Below are 19,542 nucleotides of genomic sequence, written 5' to 3' on the forward strand. Positions count from 1 at the left end.
TTTAGATAATATCACCAACTTTAACTTTAACACCTATGTGTTCTTTTGTATTATTGTTGTTGACATCTTTTGGTGATCTGCTTCTATCACTGCTTGTTTGTCCCTACAACCACACCCCCACTCCACCTCCCACTCTCTCTCTCCGCCCCCCACGCACATACCTTAAACCAGCTTATATTTCAACTCTTTCTTGGACTCGAACTCAAGTTCTGTCGAAGGGTCATGAGGACTCGAAACGTCAACTCTTTTCTTCTCCGCCGATGCTGCCAGACCTGCTGAGTTTTTCCAGGTAATTCTGTTTTTGTTTTTGTTTTGGATTTCCAGCATCCGCAGTTTTTTTGTTTTTATCTCTGTGTTTAATTGACTGCCACTGCTCTTCAAGAAATGCCTACCTCCTTGAAGAAGTTCTGTTCCTCTCTGCGACAAGATTTCTATATCTCTCTTTTGCCCTGCTCACCTTCCTTGCTTTCCATTTCCCTCCTGGTGTTTGACAAGGTGTTTACTAAAACCCGCTTTCACAGCCACATCTCCTTTCTCAGTGACTGTCTCCATCTCCGACTTACCCCACGTGGATTTCAACTGAAATTCCACCCCTCATGTTTCGAACCCACCCAGGATTACAGGTATCTCCGGGACATAAAACGTTTCTCGGACTGCTGTTCCCGTCACATTCTGAAATCCACACTCAGTGCCATGCGCCGCCATATGAACGCACTCGACCTCTCCCTCCAGCAGCACCGCCGTACCCTTTTTCAAAGCTGCGCGTGCCCCCAGTTTCATTTTATCCTTCGGCTCATCCGACGCCTCAACTAGAAACTTTTTCTCTTTCTCTCAAGTGCTAAGGAACGCAAGCTCCAACAACTCATTGACACCAACACCCATCTAGGACCCTCCACCCCGGCCTGTCCCTCCGTCCCCACCCCATCTTCCAATCCCAACCCCAGCCGTGTATTCACTATACCCCCTGACCTTCCCCTCTCCGATGCTTAACGTTCAGTGCTCAGCAAAGGACTTAGTTTCATACCCTTACGCCCTCACCTCAATGAATTTCGGGCTCGGCATGATGCTGAACTCTTCTTCCGCCGTCTTCGTCTCCGGGCTCACTTCTTTGGGCAGGAGTCCTCTCTCAGTTCAACGGATCCTTTTACCCATCTCCAATATTCTCCCTCCACCTGGACCCCTCCCTCTGGATTCTTACCTTCTCTTGATCTTTTCATTGAGAACTGTCGGCGCGACATTAGTCGTCTCAATTTCTCTGCTCCTCTCACCCATTCTAATCTGTCTCTCTCTGAACTTACTGCACTTCATTCTCTCAGGTCCAACCCTGACATTGTCATCAAACCCGCTGACAAGGGTGGTGCTGTTGTTGTCTGGTGCACTGACCTCTACCTCGCGGAGGCTGAGCGTCAACTTGCTGACACTTCCTCCTACCTCTCCCTGGACCATGACTCCACCACTGAACATCAAGCCATTGTTTCCAGGACTGTCACTGACCTCATCTCCTCTGGGGATCTCCCTCCCATAGCTTCCAACCTGATAGTCGCCCAACCTTGGACGGCCCGCTTCTATCTCCTACCCAAAATCCACAAACAGAACTGCCCCGGTAGACCGATCATCTCAGCTTGCTCCTGCCCCACAGAACTCATTTCTCGTTATCTTGACTCCCTTCTCTCTCCCCTTGTCCAGTCCCTTCCCACCTACATCCGTGATTCCTCTGACACCTTACGTCACATCAACAATTTCCAGTTCCCTGGCCCCTACCGCTTCCTCTTCACCATGGACGTCCAATCCCTCTACACCTCCATTCCCCACCAGGATGGTCTGAGGGCCCTTAGCTTCTTCCTCGAACAGAGGCCCGAACAATCCCCATCCACCACTACTCTCCTCCGTCTGGCTGAACTTGTTCTCACGCTGAACAATTTCTCCTTTAACTCCTCTCACTTCCTCCAAATAAAAGGTGTGGCTATGGGTACCCGCATGGGCCCCAGCTATGCCTGTCTCTTTATGGGGTATGTGGAACATTCCTTGTTCCAGTCCTACTCCGGCCCCCTTCCACAACTCTTTCTCCGGTACATCGATGATTACTTCGGTGCCGCTTCATGCTCTTGTTGGGACTTGGAAAAATTTATTAATTTTGCTTCCAATCTCCACCCCTCCATCATCTTCACGTGGTCCATCTCTGACACTTCCCTTCCCTTCCTTGACCTCTCTGTCTCAATCTCTGGTGATAGACTGTCCACCAACATCCATTACAAACCCACTGACTCCCACAGCTATCTCGACTACAGCTCCTCACACCCCGCTTCCTGTAAGGACTCCATCCCATTCTCTCAGTTCCTTCGCCTCCGTCGCATCTGTTCCGATGATGCTACCTTCAAAAACAGTTCCTCTGACATGTCCTCCTTCTTCCTTAACCGAGGTTTTCCACCCACGGTCGTTGACAGGGCCCTCAACCGTGTCCAGCCCATCTCCCGCGCATCCGCCCTCACGTCTTCTCCTCCCTCCCAGAAATATGATAGGGTCCCCCTTGTCCTCACTTATCACCCCACCAGCCTCCGCATTCAAAGGATCATCCTCCTCCATTTCCGCCAACTCCAGCATGATGCCACCACCAAACACGTCTTCCCTTCACCCCCCCTATCGGCATTCTGTAGGGATCGCTCCCTCCGGGACACCCTGGTCCACTCCTCCATCACCCCCTACTCCTCAACCCCCTCCTATAGCACCACCCCATGCCCACGCAAAAGATGCAATACCTGCCCCTTCAATTCCTCTCTCCTCACCGTCCAAGGACCCAAACACTCCTTTCAAGTGAAGCAGCATTTCACTTGCATTTCCCCCAACTTAGTCTACTGCATTCGTTGCTCCCAATGTGGTCTCCTCTACATTGGAGAGACTAAACGTAAACTGGGCGACCGCTTTGCAGAACACCTGCGGTCTGTCCGCAAGAATGACCCAAACCTCCCTGTCGCTTGCCATTTTAACACTCCACCCTGCTGTCTTGCCCACATGTCTGTCCTTGGCTTGCTGCATTGTTCCAGTGAAGCCCAACACAAACTGGAGGAACAACACCTCACCTTCCGACTAGGCACTTTACAGCCATCCGGACTGAATATTGAATTCAACAACTTTAGGTCGTGAGCTCCCTCCCCCATCCCCCATCCCCACCCCCTTTCTGTTTCCCCCTTCCTTTTCTCTTTTTTTTCCAATAAATTATATAGATTTTCTTTTTCCCACCTATTTCCATTGTAAAAAGAGAAAAAAAAAATATTTATTTATTTATTTTTTTTTACATCTTTTATGCTCTCCCCACCCCCACTAGAGCTATACCTTGAGTGCCCTACCATCCATTCTTAATTAGCACATTCGTTTAGATAATATCACCAACTTTAACTTTAACACCTATGTGTTCTTTTGTATTATTGTTGTTGACATCTTTTGATGATCTGCTTCTATCACTGCTTGTTTGTCCCTACAACCACACCCCCACTCCACCTCCCACTCTCTCTCTCTCTCCGCCCCCCACACACACACCTTAAACCAGCTTATATTTCAACTCTTTCTTGGACTCGAACTCAAGTTCTGTCGAAGGGTCATGAGGACTCGAAACGTCAACTCTTTTCTTCTCCGCCGATGCCGCCAGACCTGCTGAGTTTTTCCAGGTAATTCTGTTTTTGTTTTTGTTTGAGAAGAATTTGGACAGGTTACGAGAATGGGCAAAGAAGTGGCAGATGGAATACAACGTGGGGAAGTGTGAGGTCATGCACTTTGGTAGGAAGAATAGAGGCATAGACTATTTTCTAAATGGGGAGAGAATTCAGAAATCTGGAGTGCAAAGGGACTTGGTAGTCCTAGTCCAGGATTCTCTTAAGGTTAACTTGCAGGTTGACGCATTAGTTAGGAAGGCAAATGCAATATTGGCATTTATTTTGAGAGGACTAGAGTATAAAAGCAGGGATGTGCTGCTGAGGCTTTATAAGGCTCTGGTCAGACCACATTTAGAATATTGTGAACAATTTTGGGCCCCGTATGTCAGGAAGGATGTGCTGGCCCTGGAGAGGGTCCAGAGGAGGTTCACGAGAATGATCCCAGGAATGAAAGGCTTAACATATGAGGAACGTTTGAGGACTCTGGGTCTATACTCAATGAAGTTTAGAAGGATGAAGGGGGGATCTGATTGAAACTTAGAATACTGAAAGGCCTGGATAGAGTGGACGTGGGGTAGATGTTTCCATTAGTAGGAGAGACTAGGACCCGAGGGCACAGCCTCAGAATAAAGGGAAGATCTTTTAGAACAGAGATGAGGAGAAACTTCTTTAGCCAGAGAGTGGTGGATCTATGGAATTTATTGCCACTGAAGGCTGTGGAGGCCAGGTCATCGAGTGTATTGAAGACCAAGATAGACAGGTTTTTGATTGGTAAGAGATCAAAGGTTACGGGGAGAAGGCGGGAGAATGGATTTGAGAAACCTATCAGCCATGATTGAATGGTGGAGCAGATTCGATGGGCCAAATGGCCTAATTTCTGCTCCTTTGTCTTATGGTCTTATACAAAAGGTTGGGGGTTGGGTGAGAGGGGCAGGGTGGAGGAGTGAGGACAGTGGTAGGGACAGAGGAAAGCAAATCAACCTGTAGTCTTCATTCAAGTTCTAATGTTCAATTCAGGAACAATAGTGGGAGAGAGTTAGGAACCCACTGATTGGAATCTTGGATAGGAAATGGAACATGTTACAGAGGACCTAAAAGTAATGATGAAAATTTTAAAACATATTAAAGAGAATGATAAGCTTCTAAAATATTTGTTGGAATTTCTCTGAAAGTTTTAAATGTTTGTTAATTTGTTAAAATTTGCAATTTTGGAGCATACTGTATTTTTGAGCATTTTTATACGGTTAAAGGTGCTTTTAACATTGAGCAATTACACCATGGCAGCTAACAATGAAATTTGAGGGAATTGATGCTCTTTAATTCTGTAGGAGGACATGGATGATGGTGAACTAAAAGCAGCAAAGGATTTGCAGTGCGAAGATGCAGACAGCCATGCAGCCTATATGTAAGTGATTTCATTTGTTTGTATGCTTCATTATTATGTCACTAAAATTTGAAGTAAAATTACATGCTATTCAAACTTTTAACTGCTGCATATTTTGTGTGATTTATTAAGCAAAATTGACTCTTAAAGTTACTTTATGTAAATTTACCATTAATATAAACAGTATTGTGCAAACAATACCGATTGAAGAATACACTGAAATTTTGTTGTTCATTATGTGCTGCTTTCTTTAGATTCAAATTGCTACCTCAAATTGGTAAAATACACCCTTAATTTAATTGCAATACCATGATCAACATCATATGCGCAGAGTGTATGGTTAAATGGAGGCAGAGAGCCAGTTGAGAGTGGTCTGAGAATGGCTTGTCAGAAGTACAAGACACACACTAATCATTAGGAGAAAAATCTCAAGATTATAGAATATATGGAAGAACACCCTGCAGAAATGAAGTAAAGGCACAGAAATTGAACATCCTTCTCTACCTACCTGAAAAATGGGAGAACTGCTGCTCATCAGCAAAAAGAAATTGCAACCGAGAAAGAAAATATTGCCTCCAACTTACTCTAATATTGAATCATCTTTGCTGAACTGATACAAGGAAATTAGAGCAACCAAAAAGCCTGGTCTTGCTGTGAAAAGCAAATTAATTCACCATCAAATATAGAACTTACACTGTTTTTGCATTATAGGTCACCTGCTTCAAAAATAAACATACAATTAAGTGCAGGTCAAGGCATACGAAATAGGAGCGGGAGTAAACCATTTGGTTCTTTGAGCCTGCTTTGTCATTCAGTAAGATTGTGGCTGATTATCTACTTCAACTCCACCTGTCGCCACCATCCCCATATCCCTTAAGAAATGAGGAGATACAAATGATATCCCTGCAGAAAATCTTGCCAACTGAAATTTTACCTCCATAAAGCCAAAGACATCTCTAATGCTGATGAAACTGATAGCCTTTGTAAAGCTGCACCTTTTGAGGAGTGGCTGTGTTACTTTGCCCAAAGTATGGCATCACAAGGAAGATTGTGAAGCTTCATGGGCTCACAAAGTGCCTGCATTTAAATGCAATGGATTTTTAGAAATGTCCTACCAAACCTTTTTTTAATTCATCCCTAATTGCCCTTGAGAAAGTCTGCAATCCATGTGGTGTAGGCATACCCACAATGTTGTTAGGGAGGGAGTTCCAGGATTTTGACCCAGCAACAGCGAAAGAATGGCGATACATTTCCAAGTCAGGATGGTGAGTGACTTGGATGGAACTTCCAGATCGTGGTGTTCCCATGTGTCTGCTACCCTTGTCGTTCTAGATGGTAATGGTCATGTGTTTGGGAGGTGCTGTCCAAGGAGCCTTGATGAGTTCTTACAGTGCATCTTGTAGATGGCGCATACTGCTGCCACTGTGCATCGGTGGTGGAAGGAGTGAATGTTTGTGGATGGGGTGCCAATCAAGCGGGCTGCTTTGCTCTGGATGGTGTCAAGCTTCATAAGTGTTATTGGAACTGCACACATCCAGGCAAGTGGAGAGTATTCCATCACACTCCTGACTTATGTCTTGTAGATGATGGACAGGCTTTCAGGAGTCAGGAGGTGAGTTACTCGCCACAGGATTCCGAGCCTCTGACTTGCTCTTGTAGCCAAATTATTTATATGGCTAGTCCAGTTCAGTTTCTGGTCAATGATAACCCCCAGGATGTTGATAGTGGGGGTTTCAGTGATGGTAATGCCATTGAATGTCAAGGGGTGATGGTTAGATTCTCTCTTGTTGGACACTAGTATGGCGCGAATGTTACTTGTTACTTGTCAGCCCAAGTCTAGATATTGTCCGCATGTTGCTGTATTTGGACATGGACTGCTTCAGTATCTGAGGAGTCACGAATTGTGCTGAACATTGTGCAAACATCCCCACTTCTGACTTTATGATGGAAGGAAGGTCATTGACGAAGCAGCTGAAGATGGTTGGGCTGAGGACACTACCCTGAGGAGCTCCTGTAGTCGTGGAACTGAAATGACTGACCTCCAACAACCACAACCATCTTCCTTTGTGCTGATATGACTAACCAGCGGTGAGTTTTCCCTTTGGTTCCCAATGACTCCAGTTTTCCTAGGGCTCCTTGATGCTGCGCTCAGTCAAATGCTGATGTCAAGAGCAGTCTCACTCACCTCACCATTGGAGTTCAGCCCTTTTGTCCATGTTTGAACCAAGGGTGTAATGAGATCAGGAGCTGAGTGACCCTGGTGGAATCCAAACAGAGCATCACTGAGTAGGATATTGCTAAGTAAGTGCCGCTTGATAATATTGTTGATGACCCCTTCCATTTCTTTACTGATGATAGAGAGTAGACTGATGGGGTGGTCATTGGCTGGATTGGATTTGACCTGCTTTTTGTTTGCGTGACACCCCTAATGATTCAGACAGTGGATGTTTATGATTTATGCTTTGAAACAGCACAAGAAATGTTTTCACTTCAAAGTGATTGATATTCCCAACGATAATGTGCTGTTGTCATTGGATGTACTGCAGTCCACAAAATCTATTCTTCATAGGGTGAGCTTAAAGTGGAATCCATTGCCAGCTGTTTTTGATGTTAACTAACGCCATAAGTGGAATTCCACATAGGGACAGCTGATTCTGAAACAAGAACCTCCTTTAAGTGCAAGTTCTTTGCCAGCACCATGAGTTTGGAAACCATTCTCGGTGCTTGTGAAGGAATCCTGATATTTTGATTGCTCACCATGTAGAAATTATTGATGTTGCACTGGAGGGTGTTGCTGTTCAAGGAAGGAGCCCTTGTGAGTGGATCCAGCACACTGACAGAAATGCAGACATCACTAACCGCATCACACCATGGAATCTTGTTGCTGGGGCAATTGCTGACAACTGCCTAGACATCCCTATTGAACTTGGCTGAAATAAATAGAATGGACATTTTATTGAATGAATCTGCTGTTGACAGCACACCACAATTCATGACCATCTTGTGATAATGACTGAATTTTGCATAACACAACTTGTACAATATTCAAGTTTCAATCATCACCCTTCAATAATTGCTGTATTTATGTTTTTTCTGTTCTAGTATTTTGGGGTTTTACAGTGATAGATGAAAATTTATGCAGAAGTTGACTTCAGATTAAGTGAAATAGACGGAGAAATGAAGCTATGTATTAACATGGATAGAGCTAGAGCTGATCATATTAGCTATTTACTTTGGAAGACAGTGACTGGAAGCACGAACATCTTAAAAAAAAATTGATGTCCATAAGGTGGAATATTATGGGGAATAAGAAAAAATTAATGTATGTGTGGAAGAGTCCCGGCAGAAGCGATTATAGCAGGTAGCTTTGAAAGTAAAATATAGGTGAAGATATAGACTGAGCAAACTTGTTTTTAGGCTTCTAGGATCATGAAACCGTCACCTCTGGAATTTTGTTAGTTATGATTGAATAATTTGATATCTTGCTGTTCTGCAAGATTAGTTTCAAGACTTCTGACAAATGCCATGAAACTTTATCTTTTCAGAAGTTGTACTTAATTGAAATTTGTCCTCCTTGGAAAAATCCATAAATGAAATTCATAATTATATTTGATCTGCTAAAGGACAGTTTTCAAGAATGAAATAATTAACACTGTGTATTTAAATTGTACTTCAATCAATCATTTGAAAAACAGGTCAAAAGTACATGATGATACTGGGAAACGTCTGATGTCTGAAGAGTTAACAGTCAGTCAACTCCTTCATGTGCTGAGGGACAAGACTCTGAATTTGGAAAAGCTTGAACATGAGCTTCAATCTTCAAAGCAGAGGTAAAGGGTTTTGAGGGCTGTGTAGATGCCTCTGTTAAAAACCCTTAAGTACTTAGCATTTTAATTCAGAGTTTCATCTAGTAAGTACTTTTGTGAATTGTGGATACAGAATGGACCGCATTGGCTGAATTGCCCAAAATTAAGTTTATTCTTCAATTTGATTCAACCTTCTAACAGCTTGATTGATGGTACAATTGTGAAAACTGAAGTTGCATTTTGTATGACAATTGATATACAGGGTGATCTAGGAAAAGATCATGCCATTTATTATTGGTCACTTGATAAATTGGAGTTTAATTCTAACAGAACCTGAAGGGCACTAAAGAGTTAAAAGTTGGGAACCTTTATCCACTTTTTTGGTAAATCCAGCTATAATTATAATACTTGGTCTTGTACTTTGAAAAAGAAAAATATCATTTACATTCTTTTATCATTTGGGAGGAGCTTTCATTATGCTTCTTTGTGGTAACTAGTCACATAACTTGACAATATTTTTCAGGATTTCAGAGCTCGAGAAAGCTAGTGAAACAACTGAGGTTGCAACACAGACTGAGAAGAATGTAGCAGAGCAGCCTTCGTCCAATATGACACAGGAATTGACATCAGAGACTCCAATGACTATTGTCAATGTAGAACAACAGAATACTGAAACAGCTGCTCCAGTAGAAGGATTGAGTAATCTGAACAAGCAGGTAAGTGCCTTATGACATTTGTTGCTGAAGTTTGTAAACCCGAAAACGGTTCCATGTTTGCTATGATGCAGAGTTATTTGTTTGTTTTAGAAACATAGGAACTGCTTGATGAGAAAAGACCACGGTCTAACATCTACCACCCTGGTAGTTGCATGAAATGAGAATGAAGTTGTTGATTATCAATCTGTATAATTAGTCTCCAACAGACTCGGACATGAACTGAGGAAGTTGCAATGGTGGAAAGAAAGACTTGCGATTACACAGCTCCTTTAGTACCTTTCATGACTTCAGGACATCCCAAAGCACCTTGCAGAAGATAGTGTATTACTGTAGTGTAGTGTAATACAGGAAAGGTGGTAGCCAATTTGCACACAGCAAACTCCCACAAACTGAAAGGAAATATGTAACCAGCTAATCTGGTTAACTGTTGTTTGAAGGGTTAATGTTGCACAGGACGTCAGGAGAACTCTGCTCTTATTTCAGTAGTACCGTGTGATCTTTTACGTCCACCTGAGAGGGCAGGCTGTGCCTTGGTTTAACATCCCTTCTGAAAGTCAGAACCTGCAACAGTGTAGCACTCCCTCAATATAGCAGTGAAATGCCAGTCTAGATTATATGTTAAATTCTCTAAAGTGGGACTTGAACCCACACAAGTCTGGCTCAGAGCCAAGAGTGCTACCATTGAGCCAAGGCTGATACTTGCATTGGAAGCTATAGGTCCCATTGATTTCCCCCAAAACATGCTACACTTACCCATGTGTCACATCACTGATACACTGTGTCCCAAAATAATGTTTTCTGTAAGAAATATTAAATGATCTAATTGAATTCAAATGCAATCAATGTTATATGTTGCACAGATATACCAAGCTCTGAAATACTGTGTCCATGGGTTAGGTTTGAATTTATCCTACTTTCAAATTCAGTCAAACAAAAATTCTTATTGAACGTTTATACAAATCAGATTTTGTTTCAGCGATTGCTCCATGTTGAATTTTATGCTTTGAGATCTAGCCACATCAACTTAAATGGCAGCTATGTAAGACACTGAATAAGGCTTTATATAGTGCTAGTCCGTTGTTTAGCTCTTTCCAGCATGTAAATCCAGCATTTCACTTTCCAGTCATCTTGTCTGCATTGTGTCTGTTGTTTCCCTCAGTTACAGTACATTAAATACATTACCAAAATAATCAGTTGTTCGAAGAAAGTAAAGAAAACCTTTCTCTGCCATTGGGGGTGATGATTATGCCAAGATTGGGTGTATTTGCTAAAATATTTACTAATGTTTTCACACCTGTGAATTAAAAGTTATTATTTAACAGTGTAGAGGTATTGAATGACAGTGTCAGTCATCTAAACTATGATTGATAATGCACTGGGCAAGCAGCATTATAGCCTACTTAATAATGATTATAGAATTAGCTCCTTGGAGTAAAGTGTTAATAAAATATATTTAATATCTAGAACATTATTCAATTCCATTACTGTATAAAATTATCGGTCAGATTAATGGAATACTATTTGTATCCATCTGCAGTCTCCAAATGAAGTTGAAGCATTGAAGTCGCAAGTGATGTCATTAGTAAAAGACTTGCAGGAAGCCCAGAAAAAGTTGGATGAAGCTGAAAACATGAAGAAGTCTCTTCATGAGAGGTAAGAAATATGTTTGGATAATGGATAAGTAAACTGAATCTGGAGAAACTCTGTATTTGTTTAAGGAAATAGATTTTGTTTTTAATGCTTAAGGTATATTTCAGATTGTAAAGTTGAATCGAGAAGAGCTGCTGCAGACAATCCTAACAGCATTTTAAACTGAAATTCAATTGCTTGGCCTTGTAAAGGTATTCATGGGTGCCATTGACACACTAATTCTGTACGTGATGATTTAATAACCTCTGATATTCTGCAAGAGTGGAGAACATCCTTCCTTCCAGGAAAGGAGGGGAAGTTGCCACTGGCTTCATTGAATAACCAACAATTTGTCATAAAATATCATATTGAAAGGGCTAGTATTAGTTCTGCATGAGTTGCTGACAAAGAACTAAGATGCGCAGCTGTGTTTCTTCCTATACCAGAGTAATCCTGGAAGTGAGTCTCTCAGCCTTACAAGTCTATGTAAAGAAGCTTCTCTGCTCTCTGTTTCAAATCTCTTGCATGTAATTTTATATCTTTGGTCCTTGTTCTAGACTCCTCAACTACTGGAAACAGTCTGTTTCTTCCCCCATCCAACATCATCGATATCATTCAAAACCATTTTTAATCTGGATTGCTATTCTTCCTTTAATTCCTCATTCCTTTAATCTTCTGTAATCTCTCATGTGGTGCCTTGACAAAGGTTTTCTTCAAGTCCACTTTGTTTTCCCCATCTTTCTGCTATCTCCTCAAAGAGTTCTAAGTTTTGCAATCATGTTTATCCCTTTTTGGAATCTGTGCTGAATGCTAGCTTCCACATTATCTAGATAAATATTAGTTTTACTTTTAATTAGAGACTACAGAATTTCCCCACTGCGGATGTTGAATGGCCTATAATGACCTAGATTAGCTGCGTCTCCCTATTTTTTTATATATCATATTCTACGTTGGCCATTCTAAAGTCTTCTGGGGCACATCTGCACTCAGTAGATGAAATAAAACTTCTACGGCCTCAGCAATTTCCTTCCTCATCTCTGTCAGACTCCTGCAATGTAACGGTTATATTAGACTCTGGTGTTTGTTTTCCTTTAGGCTAACTACATCTAAAACTAACAAAATCAATCTACGTAAAAGTATCTATAAATGTTGCTTTTATCCACCTTAATATCGTTGACTTTTCTCTCCAGTGCATCAGTATTCACCTCCGCTCTGATTTCCTCATCATTATTAAAGACTGATGTGAAGCACTCATCAAAGTACCTCCACCAATTTTTGATCATTAAACCTCTCCTGACGGGTCCCACCTTACTTCACATTTCTCCTATAACTGACATACTTGTCAAATTTGAACAATAAATTCTCGAGACTGCTCAACAGGTCAAGCAGCATCTGCAGTTAAAGTGAACCAAGTGAAAGAGGCACTCTGGAATCCTGTCTGAGGAAATAGCAGAATTTGTAAAATATTGTTCCTTTTGATGCTTTTTAATTTTTTTTCTCATTTATCTCATAGCTTTCCTTACTCTGCTCTTAATCTTTTTTCTTATTTTCTCATATTCTCCTATTTTTGCATTATTATTGTCATGAAAGGCTCTTTTCTATATTAATTAGCTTGTAACCTTCTTATCCATAAATCCTATAGTTCTTTTTCAATGGAACATACTTATTCTGTATTTTTTCTAATAAGGAGGAAGGGCAAATTACAGTATAAGTTAGCTAGTAACTCACCCTTCATATGACTGCAACCAACTTCCTTTCACATACATCTTAGTGTATTGTTATACAACAGCATTTGTAGACGCCTGGAAGCAGGTCAGCTCATGGTTAGAGAATGCTGCATGTAGAGTAATATTCAGTAAACATTAAATTTTTTGTACATTTGGTGAATCATTGAAGGCAACCCATATGCCATTGTATTTTTTAATTCATTTATGGGATGTGGGCATCGCTGACTGGACCGGCTTTTATTGTCCATCCCCAGTTGCCCTTGAGAAGGTGGTGGTGAGCTGCCTTCTTGAACCACTGCAGTCCATGTGGTGTAGGTATACCCACAATGTTGTTCGGAAGGGAGTTCCAGGATTTTGACACAGCAACAGTGAATGAATGGCAATATATTTCCAAGCCAGGATGGTGAGTTACTTGGAGGGGAACCTCCAGATGGTGGTGTTCCCATCTATCTGCTGCCCTTGTCCTTCCAGGTGGTAGTGGTCATGGGTTTGCAAGGTGCTAAGGATCCTGGGTGATCCCTGTCAACCACCGTGAGTGGGAAACCTTGGTGAAGGAAGACATTGTCAGAAGCATTGTTTTGAAAAGTGGCATCATTGGAACAAATGAGATCGAGGTAAAGGAACTAAGAGAATAGAATGCAGTCCTTACAGGAAGCAGGCTGTGAGGAGTTGTAGTTGAGGTAGTTGCGGGAGTCGTTGGGCTTGTAATGAATATTGGTGGACAGTCTATCACCAGAAATTGAGACAGAGAGGTCAAGGAAGGGAAGTGTCAATGACGGACCATGTGAAAGTGATGGAGGGGTGGAAACTGGAAGCAAAATTAATAAATTTTTCCAGGTCCAGACGAGAGCATGAAGCAGCAACGAAGCAGTCATCGATACACCGGAGAAAGAGTTGTGGGTGGGGGCCTGTATAGGAGTGGAGCAAGGAATGTTCCACATACCCCATAAAGAGACGGGCATAACTGGGGCCCATGCGGGTACCCATAGCCACACCTTTTATTTGGAGGAAGTGAGGTGAGTTTAAGGAGAAATTGTTCAGTGAGAGAACAAGTTCAGCCAGACGGAGGAGTGGTGGTGGATGGGGATTATTTGGGCCTCTGTTCAAGGAAGAAGCAGAGAGCCCTTAGACCATCCTGGTTGGGGATGGAGGTGTAGAGGGATTGGACGTCCATGGTGAAGAGGAGGCGGTTGAGGCCAGGGAACTGGAAATTGTTGATATGATACATGCCATCAGAGGAATCGTGGATGTAGGTGGGAAGAGACTGGACAAGTGGGGAGAGAACGGAGTCAAGATAGAAAGAAGTGAGTTCCCTGGGGCAGGAGCAGGCTGACACAGTCGGTCTACCAGGACAGTTCTGTCTGTGGATTTTGGGGAGGAGGGCTGTCTGAGGTAGGGAGACCAAATTTGGAAGCTATGGAGGGAAGATCTCCAGAAGAGATGAGGTCAGTGACAGACCTGGAAATAATGGCTTGATGTTCAGTGGTGTGGTCATGGTCCAGGGGGAGGTAGGAGGAAGTGTCTGCGAGTTGGTGCTCAGTCTCTGTGAGGTAGAAGTCAGTGCGCCAGACAACAACAGCACCACCCTTGTCGGCAGGTTTGATAACAAAGTCAGGGTTGGATCTGAGAGAACAGAGTTCTCTTGTTACGTTTTAAAATATTACGTGAATCTTACGGGGAACAACTAGAATTTAAGTATTAAAAATGATTTTACTGGAGCTAAGACAAAACAGTAACATTTTAGAATGTTCTCTCTCTTGTATGGTTCCACTCTATAAATGCCCTCCCAGATGTAAGGTCTTAAACATCAAAATATTTCAGAAGTTATGCATGTGCTTCTGATACCAGCATAACATTTTGATGGACAGAATCAGTCAAACTGGTTTTAGGAATGTAAAAGTTTGGCCCAACCCTAGATTTAATCTAAAGTGAAAAATTTAACCCCTTTTAGGCTTAAGAATTTGCATAGTTTCCTTTTTGTTTCCAATACAATTTGACCAATTTTTGTGGTTGGTACAGGAAAAGCATTAACGGTAGTGTAACAAAATTATTAACCGCTTGATCTCTTTCAGAGGTCTGGATTTGGAACAAAAGCTGGCTAACAGCCAGGTGGTTGTGGAGGAGACAAGGCAACTCAAGTTTTCCAATGAAAAGCTGAAGTTGCAAGTGGAAAGCTTACAATCAGAACAACAAATTGACCAGATGAAATTAGCTGACGAGAAAATGAAATTAACAGAAGAAAAGTAAGTTTTTTTTTAAATGGTAGGTTTACATTTCTCACAAAGCTGCACCAGGAATTTAGCTGATCTTGAACCCTTGGTTAACATCATGAGGGAATGCTTTCTTGCAATTGTCCAATAATTTTGAAGTTTTTGCTCTGGGTTGGAGAGGAATTTGCAGTGGCGGGGGAAGATCCAGTTGTCATGGTCTACATGGGTACCATTGACATAGATTGGACTAGGAAAGAGATTCTGCTTTGGGATTACAAGCATCAGAGGGCTGAATTAAAAAGCAGAACCTCAAAGGTAATAATCTCTGGATTACTTCCTGAGCAAATTGGCATAGGGTAAATAAGTTTAGAGAGATGAATATGTGGCTCATGATGTGGGAGAAATAGGCTTCAATTCATGGGCACTGGCACCAGTACTGGGGAAAGTGGAAACTGCACCATAGGAATGGGCTTCAGCTAAACGGTGCTGGGGCCAGTGTCGTGACAAGTCATATCATTCGGGTGATAGAGAGGGCTTTAAACTAAATAGTTGGGGGAAGGAATCATGTGAAAGAAAATGTGGGAAATCAAAGGAAAACAACGAGGTAAGAGAGCAGGCTAATAGAAGTTATTTTTAAATTTATTCCCTTTGAAAATTTTTGTGAATAAATGTTTAAATAGTAAAAATAGAACTATATAAAAACAGAAAATACTGGAAAAACTCAGCAGGTCTGACAGCATCTGCGGAGAGAGAAACAGAGTTAATGTTTCGAGTCCATATGACTTGTCTTCAGAGCTAAAGATAAGTAGAAATGTGATGGAATTTATACTGTTTAATGGCGTGGAGCAGGTAAAGCAGAATAGAAGGTCAGTGATAGGTGGTGGAGCAGCACTTCAAGGTAGGTATTCCTGGAAGAGAAGTAGCAGTGAATTAAACACTTAAGATAAAAGCAAAATACTGCGGATGCTGGAAATCTGAAATAAAAACAAAATGCTGATAAAACTCAGCAGGCTAACATTAACTCTGTTTCTCTCTCCACAGATGCTGTCAGACCTGTGTTTTTTCAGCATCTTCTGTTTTTATTTTAGTATCCGCAGTATTTTGCTTTTATCTTAAAGCTTCATTTAATAATTCCTTATTTTGATTATATCTAAACAGAAGAAAGCTCACACAGATCCAAGCAGCCTATGATAATTTGTTTGAAGATTACAATGACCTTATGAGGGTTAAGGAAGAAATGAAAGTTGAAGAGGTATGTTCATTATTTGGGAAATGTAACTTTGGAATTTTTAGTGCTTTTTAAAAAGTCAGCACTTCTATCTTTCCGTTTCCACAACTGTTCGCTCAAACATTTGGCATTTTCAACTGTACATAGGCTGTAAACGATTGATTTTGAAGCCTTGACATGAATGTATCATCCCAGAGTATGCTGTCAGTGTAAATGTCTACTATTGAAGTTCCAGTATCAACTGCATGATTGCTTAGCAGTGCTAAAATCTAACCACATTTAGATTTATTTGATATCATCCAGTTGACTGAACATAGAAACTAACTTGTGTTGCTCATGACCTTCATTAATTCTCCTGTTAGGATGCTGCTGCATACAGTGATGGTGAAATGTCTTCAGTCTGATTTACTCTTTAACATAGGAGCAGAAATTAGGCCATTCAGCCCATCAAGTCTGCTCCGCCATTCACTCATGGCTGATAAGTTTCTCAACCCCATTCTGCCACCTTCGCCCTGTAACCTTTGATCCCCTTACCAATCAAGAACCTATCTATCTCGGTCTTAAGTACACTCAATGACCTGGCCTCCACAGCCTTCTGTGGCAATGAATTCCATAGAATCACCAACCTCTGGCTAAAGAAGTTTCTCCTCATCTCTGTTCTAAAAGGTCTTCCCTTTACTCTGAGGCTGTGCCCTCAGATCCTAGTCTCTCCTACTAATGGAAACATCTTCCCCATGTCCACTTTATCCAGGCTTTTCAGTATTCTGTAAGTTTCAATCAGATCCCCCCTCCTCCTTCATATGATTTATGCTCATCAGTTCTGACCAGAGTAACTTTGCACTTTTTGTAGTTAGTGTGTCAGCCTTAAGTGTGTTTAGGTGTGGGTTAATGAGTGTAGCATGAAACTCTGTTTTAGGCAGCGTGTGGGAGCACTCATGCATGATGCCTCAAAATGGTGGAGTACAGCTTTGTTTTCCCCAAGTCTGCCTAAGTTGCTGATCTTGGCTTTGCTGCTGAGCACAGAGCAGAAAGAAAGAATTTTAGAGGGTGGGTGGGTGGAGGGGGCTCCCATCCAGATGGTCTTGAATGCTTCTTCCCGTTGCCAGGCTAGGAACATCATTGACTATCCTGAATATTGAAGTGCATAACTTGGGAAGGAATCACATCCATAGCCTGGGAGTGGAATGTCAATCCTATTTTCTCAGAAAAAGATAGCATGTGATATAAGGATGGCACTGGGAGAAAATGTGTAAGCACCTTCATAGAAGGGTATGCCCCCTCAAAGGAAACTATTCGTAAAATTTCTGTTACCTTCATCTCAGAAGAGCATTTGTCAATTGAACTTATATGACAGTTACACATGCATCATATTTATCGTCCACTAATTATTGCTGAATTGTCATTGATTTTGTTTCTCTTTGCAGTCAATACAAAGACTTTTCTCTCCCAACTGCTGGGGGTTTTGACTTACCCTGGAGTAGATCCATGGCAATGTCTACCTTGCATCCTTTCTCACTAAAATAAAAGCAAAATACTTCAGATACTGGAGATCAGAAATAAAAACAAAGCGCTGGAAAAACTCAGCAGGTGACAGCATCTGTGGAGAAAGAAATAGAGTTAACGTTTTGAGTCCAATATGACTCAACTTGACAGAAATATATCCCAATGAGGAAGAAAGATGATAAGAGGGGGGAAAAGCATCTGTGGCTAAGCAAGGAAGTTAAAGATAACTTTAAGGCCAAAACTAAGGCCTACCAAATTGCAAAGGTCAGTGGCAGGCTGGAAGATTGGGAAACTTTTAAAGATCTACAAAAGGTTACTAAAAAAAAATAAAACGAGCAAAGGTAAATTATGAAAGAAAACTAATGCATAATGTAAAAACTGATAGCAAAAGCTTCTACAAGTTTATAAAAGGAAAGAGTAGCTAAAGTGAATGTTGGTCCCTTGGAGGACGAGACTGGGGAGTTAATAGTGGGGAATGCAGAAATGGCAGAGACGCTTAATCAATATTTTGCCTTTGTTTTCACAGTGGAGTACACTAGTACCACCCCAAAAGTAACAGGTAGTGCAGAGGATATAGAGAAGGAGAAACTTAGAACAATCACCATCACTAGAGAAAAAGTACTGAGCAAACTACTGAGGTTAAAGGGTGACAAGTCCCCAGGACCTGATGGTCTACATCTCAGGGTCTTAAAGGAAGTGGCAGTGGAGATAGTGGATGCATTGGCTATGATATTCTAAAATTCCCCAGATTCTGGAAAGGTTCCAGTGGATTAGAAAAATGCTAATATAACGCTCTTATTCAAAAAGGGGGATTGGCAAAAAGTAGGAAACTATAGACCAGTTATTTTAACGTCTGTCATTGGGAAACTATTGGAATCCATTATTAAGGAAGTAGTAATGGGGCATTTGGAAAGTCAAAATGCAATCCATCAGAGTCGGCATGGTTTTATGAAGAGTAAATCGTGTTTGACTAATTTGCTAGAGTTCTTTGAAGATGTGACAAGCAAAGTGGCTAATGGGGATCCTGTAGATGTAATATATCTGGACTTCCAGAAGGCTTTTGATAAAGTGGCACACAAAAGAGTAATACACAAGATAAGATCACACGGAGTTAGGGTTAATACATTAGCTTGGATAGAGGATTGGCTAACCAACAGAAAGCAGAGAGTCGGGATAAATGGGTCTTTTTTCTGGATGGCAAGCTGTAACTAGTGGGGTGCCACAGGGTTCGGTCCTTGGGCCCCAACTATTTACAATCTATATTAATGACTTGGATTCAGGGATAGAAGGTACTATAGCTAGATTTGCAGATGACACCAAAATAGGTGGGAAAGTAAGTTGCAATGAAGAAATAAGAAATTTACCAATGGATATGGATAGGTTAGGTGAATGGGCTAAAATTTGGCAGATGGAGTTTAACGTGGATATGAGTGAGGTTATCCATTTTGGTTGGAAGAATAAAAAGATGACATTATTTAAATGGAGAGAAACTTCAGAATGCTTCAGTGCAGAGAGATCTGGGTGTCCTCGTGCATGAATCGCTGAAAGCTAGTATGCAGGTACAGCAGGTAATAAGGAAGGCAAATGGAATTTTGGCACTTATTGCTAAAGGAATAGAGTATAAAAATAAGGAAGTGTTGTTGCAACTGTACAAGGCATTGGTGAGACCGCACCTGGAGTACTCTGCACAGT

The 19,542-nt window shown here is 41.6% G+C and overlaps 1 protein-coding gene across 4 annotated transcripts in view; it reads left to right on the forward strand.

Annotated features, from left to right (window-relative positions):
• optn (optineurin) overlaps window positions 1-19,542 on the forward strand; it is a 70,340-nt gene that overhangs the window by 28,702 nt on the left and 22,096 nt on the right. For all 4 annotated transcript variants that reach the window (XM_041203168.1, XM_041203170.1, XM_041203169.1 and 1 more), the window contains exons 5-10: window positions 4,976-5,052; window positions 8,727-8,861; window positions 9,361-9,553; window positions 11,091-11,206; window positions 14,982-15,152; window positions 16,278-16,371. In XM_041203168.1, the coding sequence (XP_041059102.1) occupies window positions 4,976-5,052; window positions 8,727-8,861; window positions 9,361-9,553; window positions 11,091-11,206; window positions 14,982-15,152; window positions 16,278-16,371 (786 nt within the window). The remainder of the gene's footprint in view (window positions 1-4,975; window positions 5,053-8,726; window positions 8,862-9,360; window positions 9,554-11,090; window positions 11,207-14,981; window positions 15,153-16,277; window positions 16,372-19,542) is intronic.

The sequence above is a fragment of the Carcharodon carcharias genome, chromosome 13 (genome assembly GCF_017639515.1).
Source record: "Carcharodon carcharias isolate sCarCar2 chromosome 13, sCarCar2.pri, whole genome shotgun sequence".
Taxonomy (NCBI): Eukaryota; Metazoa; Chordata; class Chondrichthyes; order Lamniformes; family Lamnidae; genus Carcharodon; species Carcharodon carcharias.